Below are 12,198 nucleotides of genomic sequence, written 5' to 3'. Positions count from 1 at the left end.
CGCTGTTAATGAGGCCGTTATTCAGAAGCGATATCAGCTTCTTCATCGACAGTCAGGCAGCTATAAAGACATTGTGCAGTGCTGACATAAGGTCTAAGGTAGTCAGCCGCTGTTGTAGAGAACTCAAGGTTCTTACTGAACAGCATAATACAACTCTGTACAGGGTACCTGTGCACTATAGGATAATAGGAAATGAGGAAGCGAATATGCTGGCTAAGGAGGGCGCTCGTGGAACGAATAATGTCCTAGCGAACGTTTTTCCTCCACTAAGATAGTGGAGGAAAAACGTTCGCTTATGATTGCAGGTCAAATATGACGAACTATGGCGAAGACGCTGGGTCTCTTCGGATGGTTGCGAGCAAACCAAGTTGATATGGGACGAAGAGAAACATAGGAACTGCGAAATTTTGTTGTCGATGCACAGAGAAGAATTGCGGCCATTGATTTGTATCATAACAGGACATAACACACTTGGGAAACACATGGCAAGAATAGGACTTAAAGACGATTATATCTGTAGATGGTGCCTGGACCCGGAAGTTAAGGAGGACTCGTACCACTTCCTGTGCCAGTGTCCAGCTTTATCCTTTAGAAGAAACAAGATACTGGGCTCCTTTTTCTTTCAGGCTCTCACTGATCTGCGGGAGTGCAGCTTAAGGAGATAAATTATTATTCATCAGGAGCTCTGGTTGGTTGTTCTGAGATTCTTTCGAAGACAACGAGCAGGTGGAAGTTCTGGGACAAAGCGGACCGCATCGGAAGGAAGAAGATGGAAAGATCACATCACGATGGACCTATACTGGTCTAATTGGACATCAACACAAAATTTATGTCATCCATGCATTCATCAGAGCCTCTGGTTGGTTGTTCTGAGATTTCTTTCGAAGACAACGAGCAGGTGGAAGTTCTAGGACAAAGCGGACCGCAACGGAAGGAAGAAGATGGAAAGATCACATTGAGGAATCACGATGGACCTATACTGGTCTACTTGGACATCAATTCAACACAAAATTTATGTCATCCTCAACAACTTAACCTAACCAAGTCTACACTGAAAAAAAGCATGCCCGGTTCCAAAGATTTTGTCTTTAAAAATTTTGGTATTGATTCCGAGCTGAAGAAGAGGAGAATACAAGTAAGGGTACTTTTAAGACACACTTCTCGTTTAAATTTAGGTTTTGTGTACTTGCTTCTAGGAAGCAAATTTTAATTTTTCGCTTTTTCAGCTTTTTTTCTTCATATGCTCTCAAAGTCCTTTAAAACGGCTTTAAAATAAAGTGTTGAAAAACATGTCCTATATTTGAACGATTTTTTTCCAAACTTATAATTTTTACACCGAAACATATGAAAATAAGTCTTTTTTCGTCTGTGACATAAAGAATGTAGAAGCAAATATTCGTTTTATAAATTATTTTTAAATTGTATCTTTCGCCCGTACGGAGAATCGAACCACGGACCATTCGGTTTGTAAGCCAGCACACTATCCACAGAGTCATTCAGCTCTTATATATACAGAGAAGGAATATGATCATCTCAAACAAGTTTCAAGAACAAAATGTGGGCGGGAAACATCGACTATTTTTGTCACAACTCATACAACCATATACTACAATGGAATTCATAAGTGCTATGAACAGTTTTCATTAATGATGGAAAAATTTTCATAAAATTTTATGATTTCTTTTTATAAATTTTAATTAGGACACCCAGAAAAAAGTGCCTTCGAAACTAAAGGAAAAAATTTTCATCAATATAGTTTATCCATTTTATTTCCATTAAGGTAAATTTTTGTGAAAAATAATAACATTTACTCGTTTCAGTAAAAAATCCTAAACTGTAAGCAGTTAGGAATAGTTCATTAACTAGAATAAGGCATGGAATTTTACTCATACTATTTTCTTCGCTGGGTATAAGAATTTACTACTGAAAAAGAAAATTTTATTCACCGATAACAAAGCATTCGTAAAAATAAACAAAAACCGAACTAAAACCAAGTTTCTTAAAAATTAGTACAATTTCTTATAAAATGATAATTGCGACTTCCTTTATAATAAAGGGTGATTCTTTTGAGGTTAGGATTTTCATGCATTAGTATTTGACAGATCACGTGGGATTTCAGACATGGTGTCAAAGAGAAAGATGCTCAGTATGCTTTGACATTTCATCATGAATAGACTTACTAACGAGCAACGCTTGCAAATCATTGAATTTTATTACCAAAATCAGTGGCAGAAAATCCGCTTTTTTATCGACAAATTTTGTTCAGCGATGAGGCTCATTTCTGGTTGAATGGCTACGTAAATAAGCAAAATTGCCGCATTTGGAGTGAAGAGCAACCAGAAGCCGTTCAAGAACTGCCCATGCATCCCGAAAAATGCACTGTTTGGTGTGGTTTGTACGCTGGTGGAATCATTGGACCGTATTTTTTCAAAGATGCTGTTGGACGCAACGTTACGGTGAATGGCGATCGCTATCGTTCGATGCTAACAAACTTTTTGTTGCCAAAAATGGAAGAACTGAACTTGGTTGACATCTGGTTTCAACAAGATGGCGCTACATGCCACACAGCTCGCGATTCTATGGCCATTTTGAGGGAAAACTTCGGAGAACAATTCATCTCAAGAAATGGACCGGTAAGTTGGCCACCAAGATCATGCGATTTGACGCCTTTAGACTATTTTTTGTGGGGCTACGTCAAGTCTAAAGTCTACAGAAATAAGCCAGCAACTATTCCAGCTTTGGAAGACAACATTTCCGAAGAAATTCGGGCTATTCCGGCCGAAATGCTCGAAAAAGTTGCCCAAAATTGGACTTTCCGAATGGACCACCTAAGACGCAGCCGCGGTCAACATTTAAATGAAATTATCTTCAAAAAGTAAATGTCATGGACCAATCTAACGTTTCAAATAAAGAACCGATGAGATTTTGCAAATTTTATGCGTTTTTTTTAAAAAAAAGTTATCAAGCTCTTAACAAATCACCCTTTAGAAAGTTTTTCATACATACGAACAACACTTGGCATAGAAAAATATTTTAGTTCATTCGTACTAAGAAGTATGCAATCCTTTCAAAACTTAAGGAAACACACTTGTTAGAATATAGGAAATTTTCCTAAATTTCTATTGTCTACCTGTAATCGATACCTGTCATCGTAATCGATGTGTTTGCGCGTGGGTGTAATCGATATATTTGCGCGTCGGTTGTTTTTTTAGTTGGAATCGCGTTGTTTTGGTATACGGAGAGATTGTTACAAAATAATATGGTAAAATAATATAATAAATAACAAATAAAATATATAAAATATTTGTTATTTTAAATTAGTGAGAAAAATATTAGTTTTTTTAAATAAATCTATCAATGTTCGTGATAGTGTATAAAGAAAGAAAACACCAGCAGAATAACAACCCTTTCATTTGTCTTCATTTTGGAATCTTCAATTATCAGGTAATATTCAGTGACGCTAACCTTTTGCAACAAAAATGTTTTATGATTTTTTATATTTGTAGGTATTGATATTGTAAAAGGAGGACAAAATCGTTAGGCAGCAACTTATTAAAAGTGAAAAGTACAAGAAGAAGAAAAAGTGCGTTTTACAGTTGATAATATCACACGGAAATTGGAAATAGTGGAATAATAAACTAATATTTCAAAGAGATTCGATGCTGTTGATTCTTAATAAATATATTCAATATATTAATAAAACATGTCTTTTATTGAAGATAAAATTGCTTATAGAAATAAATAAAATTGTATTTAAAAACGAAGGTAAGCAGTTCTAATTATGAAGTAAAAGTTTTACCACAAATGTGTAAGATTTGTCGAAATGAATGAAAAAATTTCAATAAAATCATTCCATATATGAATTCAAATTAGTTAAATTTTTTCATTCTGTAGTATAGTGGTATATAAATATAGGAAAATGTTAACTAATATATGGAATGCATTATTCCTAATTTCTACGAAAATCACATCGTTCAAACAAATAAAAATGTCTTTGGCGCTATACGAAGTTCAACTTTCTTCGCAATGAGTTCATTTTAACTTAAAGAAGGGGTCACTTTTTTCTGGGTGGACGCAATCAAGAAAATTTTAATATTATGTAAAATTCATTACTATTATGTACACTTATTTTTGTGTACAATTTCGAACGGGTACATTTAGAATGTTTGGCATTACATAGTAATATATTAAATTTTTACTACGAAATTTCATGCGCTGTAAAATCATTGGTTCTTCAGAAAATATTGGAAAAAAATGTTTTTATTTACGGCATTTTAACATTTATAATAAATATTTATTTGTATAAACATTTTATAATAAATATTTATTTATATAAACATTTTATAATAAATATTTATTTTTTATGATGAAGGTTTGAACCTTTTTGGGAGACACAAGAAAGTGTAGCAAACGTACATTCGTTTTCCAAACGTTTTATTTTGTTTTTGCACATAAATGTATTTGTTTTAAATTTATTAAATAATAGTAGTGCCCATGAGAGTCTGTGTATAACCAAAAGCAATTAATTTTTCATATTCATCATTTTCATGGTTAAGCCAAGTAGGAGACTTCTCATTGCAAGTGATATTGTCCAGCTATTTGTGATAGTAGATAGTTTTAGGCAGAAAAGTGGAGTAATATATTCCGGGAATAGGGATGTTATAGTGTTGATTCCAGGATTTTACAGAATCCATTCTGAATAAAAGCTTGTCTGATTCCAAAGATTTTGTCTTTGGATTTTGGATGTAGGAATGATTTAAGACACAATTGTCCCTTAATCGGAGTTTTTTTCTTTGGAAAAAAAAATTTTGTACAAAAAATATTTTTTGTGAGAAACGTTTTTCAAAGACATTAAAAAAACTGTAACAAAAGGACAACGTTTACGATATCCATTTTCCAAATGTAAAGGGAAGTTTGACTCTACTTTAAATATACAGCTTAACTCGGTCGAAACGAATGTATGGTATAACTTACGTTTAGGCAGTACACTCAGGGAAGAAATATCATCACCCCAAGGTTAGGTTAGGTTAGGTGGCAGCCCGATGTAACAGGCTCACTTAGACTATTCAGTCCATTGTGATACCACATTCTCTCTTATCACTGAGTGCTGCCCGATTCCATGTTAAGCTCAATGACAAGGGACCTCCTTTTTATAGCCGTGCCCGAACGGCGTTCCACATTGCAGTGAAACCACTTAGGGAAGCTTTGGAACCCTCAGAAATGTCACCAGCATTACTGAGGTGGGATAATTCACCGCTGAAAAACTTTTTGGTGTTCGGTCGAAGCAGGAATCGAACCCACGACCTTGTGTATGCAAGGCGGGCATGCTAACCATTGCACCACGGTGGCTCCCATCATCACCCCAAGAGCAACATTTTATTTGTGGACGGTGAACATGGAACATTTTTATCGCAAATTGTTGTTTTCTCGGCAAACATATACATGTTTGTTTTGTTTAGTTTCGAGAAACTAACGTGGTTGCAACATGTTTGATATTCAAACCTACTCCTTGTCTGAGTGTACTGCCTAACCGGAAGTTAAATATATCAATATTTAGAGGAAAACGCTTTGGTTTTGTCGAGGTTAGCCTGCTTGTCTTATTTTATTTTATTTTATTTTAGCCTCTCTTGTTTTTTCGGTATAGCCCGTGGGTCGTGAACTCTTTCATTTAACATTCTCTTAACTCATGCGCTCTCATAAAAAAAGTGTAAACAATCATAAAGCGTCCATAATTTAATTAACAAGTTTTATCAATAACAAAGCAAATAAAATAAAACAACGATTGTGATAACAAACAATGTACACTTAAAAAAAACGTTTACTTACAAAAATTTAGAAAAATCATATTCACGATAACCAGGTGTTCACTATAGAGGGCGTTAACAGTATCCCCAGATGTGACTGTATATTCCTCTCTACTAAAGGCCGATACTATGTTCGATTTTCTAGTTGAAAATCACTTTATTTTCGCTATTACTTTTACTTAAATAATCAAAATTATACATGAAAACAATCATATAACTATTTTAACAGTAATATATATACACGCAAAGAAAAAAAGTTTGGAAATCGTCTACCGAAAACGTTGTTCTTTTGTTAGAGTTTTTGGAATTTCTTCGAAAATTTTAAGCTTTTATTACCAGAAAAAATCTTTTGTTACAAAATTTTTATTTTTATGTTAGCCTGATATCAATGCAGGTTGGTTCAATGTCCAAATCATCTAAAATAGAAATTATTACAACACCCAGAGAAGGAATATGATCACCTCAAACATGTTTTAAGAGCAAAATGTTATTTTTGGGTGGTGACCATGTAACATGGTTTTCGCAACCATGTTATTTTCTCGGAAATCATGTATCTGATTTCGGCAAGCAGGTTATATTTGACGAGAAAATAACATTTTAGTGACAAACATGTTACATGGTCACCATACAAAAATAACATTTTGCTCTTGAAACATGTTTGAGGTGATCCTATTCCTTCTCTGCGTGAATATTTATTCGAGCTTATTGGACAGGAAGATTAAGGGAATTGACATTATTAAGTTACTGAAAAGAAAATGCCAGATACCCATCTCGCAAGCCTGACTAAACATATATGTTTCAGTGTTGGCCACTACACATTTCCATAGTCTTTAGCAAGATCTGGCCGGGTGAGATGATTCAATTTGGTTCTTTTATGTTAATTTCTTATGAAATTTACATACGAGAATTATTCTTCCCACATTTAACCATTTTTTCAATTAAAAAAATATTTTTGAACCAACAACACAGTCCATTTTGTTTATATCAAGCACTGTTCTTTTCTGACTTTAAGTCTTATATAAAATACATTTTACAGTTTAATATTAAAAGTTTAATATAGTAGTATGTAATGTTGAACACCTTTTCGGAATCTTCCGAATATATCTAGAATATCTGTTAAAAAAAAAAAAAACTTTTTAGTGTTCGGTCGAGGCAGGGATCGAATCCAGGACCCTTGGTATGCATTGATCCACGGTGCCCAACTAAATGTATGTTTCTGTTAAAAAAAAATTATTTAAACGGCTCGTGGGATAATCGACCGCTGAAAAACTTTTTGGTGTTCGGTCGAAGCAGGAATCGAACCCACGACCTTGTGTATGCAAGGCGGGCATACTAACCATTGCACCACGGTGGCTCCGTGGTGCAATGGTTAGCATGCCCATATGCCTCGACAACCATTCGATGTGACTCTGCAGCACTTTTCTTCAAATGAAAACAAAAAATTAATGATTTCCACAAATCATCACTTTCTGATACAAAATTCGACATTTTTAACACGAGGAAATGTTGTCTTTTCAATGGCTTGATGTATACAAAATATTTTTCACATATGTCATAGTAAACAAAAAAATAAGGACTCATTTACAACAAATGTTCACTATCGAGACATTCGACGCTCACTTCTTACCGGTATGCCTGGTATATTGGACAAAATTATTGTTATAAATTGCCGGTGCAAATTCTAGAGCAAATTGAAAGAAATAGATAACTGTAATACAATTGTACGTTTGGAAAGTAAGCTGTACCAAATTTAGTACAATTGTGCCAACTTTTACATACCTGCTACTTCCTATGCACATTATACATACACCTCCCCTCCACATACATGCTCTCTTTAAAAAATTCCATAAACGATTTCTCTTCATCGAGATAAGATAATCCAGTCGAAAATAGATTTTTATAATAAAGCCATACAAAATATAACACAACAAATATAATTTAGTTTAATTTCATTGACCATGACTACAAAACCAACTCTCTATGGAACATATACAAGTCCTGGTGTAATCGCAGTACTAATGACTCTTAAAAGTCTTGGAGTTGATTATGATTTCTGTGAAGTAAGACCGATGCAGGGGGAAACTAACTCTTGGGAATATTTAAGAAAAAATCCCACTGCCACCATACCCGCTTTGGAGACAGAACAACATGAATTCATAGGCGATTCACATGCCATTGTAGCATATTTGGTAGATCGTTATGGTCAAGATGATACCTTATATCCTCGCGATTTATATGCGCGTGCCAAGGTGCAACAGTTACAACATTTTGCTGATAGTTGGCTTTTTGTAATGTGTGTCAAACCAGCTTTGGCTCCGATATTTGCCCATTTATCAAATACTGTAACCGAAGATATTCTAAAGAATATCGAGCAGGCTTATGCGATGATGGAAAGATTTTTGGCTCAACATAAATGGATTGCTGCCGATCATTTGACAATTGCTGATTTTAATTGTATCACATGTATATGCGGTTTGGCTTATATACATCCAATCAACGAAGAAACATATCCCCGATTACATGATTGGTTTATACGAATAATGGATAATCCCCACGTTTACGACACTGTTGGTAATGCAATGAATTTGTCTCTCAATTTTTTAAATAAAACTGTATCGAAAATGTAAAAATGTCATGGATTTGGTAATTTCTTGTTGTTGATATTGGTATTATTTTCGTCTTATAGAGGCAAAATCAATAACACATATTTTTCTCAAAATTTGCAAACGCTAAATATGGGATTAATCAAACCAAATTTATGGCGATTTCGATTGGGAAAAAAGGTGCAACATTCTCGAAATTGATTGCCAAATATAAAAGACACTGTCATAGATTTTGGATCCTGTATCCCTCGCAATATTATTAATTAACAATCACTTTGAATGACACTATTATTTGAGCGGAAATACAATGAGGGAAAAAGTAGTGTAACACCAGGGCAACATATTTTTTGCGAAACGAAAACGCCCTTAGTGTTTTTAACTGATTTTTGGCGTTAAGAACGTAATAATAGGTTGTCTGATAATTCCCCGGTCTAACAAAGAAAAACACATTTTTTTGTCAAAATTCGTTTTTTATGTTTTATTTAGCTAATTGGACCTAAATTCAAAAATTTTTACATTTTTATCCCAACGCTTCGTCAATACTTGTTGACTTCTTCCAGGGGATTTCGTCTATTTGAAAAATAATAAAATTATTTGAATTAATTGAAATTGAAATTAATTGGAACATTTCAACTTACAAAATTATTTTCTCAAAATTTACATTTAAATACTTGTATTACATCACAGTTTTTTAAAACATAAATTTTAAACGGACAATCTGAATATAAAATTAAAATAGAAATTAAAACAAAACACAGCTTAAATTTAGTATCACCGTGAATTAAGTTACTCTGTAACTAACGCTTAAATTGTCAGTGTCCTCTTTAACATTCATTGTTCTGCCAATCTTTTGTTGGATTCGTAAACTTTCTAAGGTTAGTCTCTTTCTCTCTTTATTTTCCCTCTCTAGTATGCGTACGTTTTTAAAATCAGCTGTGTGTCCATGGCGCAATACATGTTGTGATATGTAATGCTGTACTCTCCTTTTTCTTTTCTATGTCCATTCGATGTTCAGTTATTCTTGTATGTAAATTTCGTTTTGTTGTTCCTATGTATAAGAGATCGCATGGTTCATTATTGTTGCCTCTGCATGGAATTTCGTAAACAACATTGCTTTGTTGTTGTTTGTCAATTGGGGTTTTTACTTTCGAGAAGATGCAACTGAGTGTGAAGTTGGGCTTATAAGCAAAACATATGTTTTTAGTTTATATTATTGGCTTCAAATATTTTTTGTCGGTTAGTCCAGGTACGTACCGTACACTATAAAAAACTTTTTCAGCTGTTATGTTATTGTGGTCTTTGATGAAGTCAAGTTCTTCTGAGCTGTATGTGATTTTTCCTTTTATTTCGTTTATAAGTTCTTCAGTTAGTTTCTTCGTTTTTATTATTCAACATAGTTCCCTTCAAGAGCGATACAACGATTATAACGACCTTCCAATTTTTTGATGCCATTTTGGTAGTACTCCTTCGGTTTTGCCTCAAAATAGGCATCAGTTTCGGCGATCACCTCTTCATTGCAGCCAAATTTTTTCCCTGCGAGCATCCTTTTGAGGTCTGAGAACAAGCAAAAGTCGCTGGGGGCCAGATCTGGAGAATACGGTGGGTGGGGAAGCAATTCGAAGCCAAATTCATGAATTTTTGCCATCGTTCTCAATGACTTGTGGCACGGTGCGTTGTCTTGGTGGAACAACACTTTTTATTCTTCATATGGGGCCGTTTTGCCGCGATTTCGACCTTCAAACGCTCCAATAACGCCATATAATAGTCACTGTTGATGGTTTTTCCCTTCTCAAGATAATCGATAAAAATTATTCCATGCGCATCCCAAAAAACAGAGGCCACTACTTTGCCAGCGGACTTTTGAGTCTTTCCACGCTTCGGAGACGGTTCACCGGTCGCTGTCCACTCAGCCGACTGTCGATTGGACTCAGGAGTGTATTGATGGAGCCATGTATCATCCATTGACACATATCGACGGAAAAACTCGGGTGTATTACGAGTTAACAGCTTCAAACACCGCTCAGAATCATCAACACGTTGTTGTTTTTGGTCAAATGTGAGCTCGCGCGGCACCCATTTTGCACAGAGCTTCCGCATATCCAAATATTGATGAATGATATGACCAACACGTTCCTTTGATATCTTTTAGGCCTCTGCTATCTCAATCAACTTAATTTTACGGTCATTCAAAATCATTTTGTGGATTTTTTTGATGTTTGCGTCGGTAACTACCTCTTTCGGGCGTCCACTGCGTTCACTGTCCTCCGTGCTCATTTCACCATGCTTGAATTTTGCATACAAATCAATTATTGTTGATTTCCCTGGGACAGAGTCCGGAAACTCATTATCAAGCCAAGGTTTTGCTTCCACCGTATTTTTCCCCTTCAGAAAACAGTATTTTATCAAAACACGAAATTCCTTTTTTTCCATTTTTTCACAATAACAAAAGCTGCTTCACAAAAGACGCTCTATCTTACAAACTAATTGACTTACAGACGTCAAATTTTGACACGAATCATTTGAAGGTTGGTACTATATAAAAATAATATGCATTTAATACTAGCGACGCCATCTATGTGCCAGACCGGGGACTTATCAGCCAACCTGTTAGTACCAAAAACAAAATTTGCAATATTGATTATCGGGAAAAAAAGAACTCTACTCCCTAGGTACTTTATAACTCGTAATCACTCTCTCTCACTCTTTTAATAACTTCATAAACGTTTTCTTGTCGTCGAGATAAGATAAACCATTCTAAAATAGATTTTCATAATAAAGCCATACGAAGTAAAACCAATGCAGGGGAAACTAACTCTCTGGAATATTTAAGAAAAAACCCACTGCCATCATACCTGCTTTGGAGACAGAAGAACATGAATTCATAGGTGATTCACATGCCATTGTAGCATATTTGGTAGATCGTTATGGTCAAGATGATTCCTTATATCCTTGGGATTTATATGCGCGAGCCAAGGTGCAACAGTTACAAAGATTTGCTAATACACGCAAAAAAATAATTCTTTCCTCCCAAACGAAATTTTAGACAAACAAAGATCGTTTCTCATTTGCTTTTCACGGTAAGCAAGTTCATTTTGGAAGAAAAGTACAGTTTGTCAAGAAAGTGTTTTGACAATGGGATAAAAATTATGTTTTGTTCCAAAATTAAATATAATGAAATTTTAAAAAAATATTTTATTATGTATTTTGCAAAGTATACATACGTACACAGAATTAAAAATTTAATAAAATATTTAATATTTCAATTATTTCTAGAATTTGAAATATTTGGCAATGTCAAAAGACTTTCTTGACATACTGTATATACTTTTTGTGATAAACTTTTATTATTTTCCAGGATGAAAAAAAAAAACAATTTCATAAAGAATAATTCAAAAAAAAAAAACAATCTATTCTGGCTAATTGCATTTTCCCTCACATCTCACTTCCACGAGGTTTTGTAGTTCTTAGCATCTTTTTCTGTAATACAAACAATATACAACAAATTATTCAATTTTATAATTTTTTTAAATTTTACCTTTCGCCTGGACGGAGAGGACCGAGGACCATACAGTTTGTAATCCAACACACTATCCACTGGGCTACGTAGCTGTTATAGTCATCAATAGAAAATTATCTTTATAAGTTATATTTATATAACATAGTTTGCGGCGCCCACGAGCCGATTAAACAAATTTTATTTAACAGAAACATACATTTAGTTGGGCACCGTGGAGCAGGGGTTGGTACGTCCGCCTTGCATACCAAGGGTGCTGGGTTCGATCCCTGCTTCG

The 12,198-nt window shown here is 34.5% G+C and overlaps 1 protein-coding gene across 1 annotated transcript; it reads left to right on the top strand.

Moving 5' to 3' along the window:
* The first annotated feature begins 7,751 nt into the window (after positions 1-7,751).
* Positions 7,752-8,434, top strand: LOC142219572 (glutathione S-transferase 1-like). The gene has a single exon (XM_075288501.1). It carries the CDS (start codon positions 7,763-7,765, stop codon positions 8,429-8,431), a length of 669 nt encoding a protein of 222 aa, XP_075144616.1. The 5' UTR covers positions 7,752-7,762; the 3' UTR covers positions 8,432-8,434.
* Positions 8,435-12,198: the final 3,764 nt, after the last annotated feature.

Source organism: Haematobia irritans, chromosome 1, assembly GCF_050003625.1.
Source record: "Haematobia irritans isolate KBUSLIRL chromosome 1, ASM5000362v1, whole genome shotgun sequence".
NCBI lineage: Eukaryota > Metazoa > Arthropoda > Insecta > Diptera > Muscidae > Haematobia > Haematobia irritans.
The sequence above is the reverse complement of the archived record's forward strand: the minus strand, read 5'-3'. Positions and strand labels throughout refer to the sequence as shown.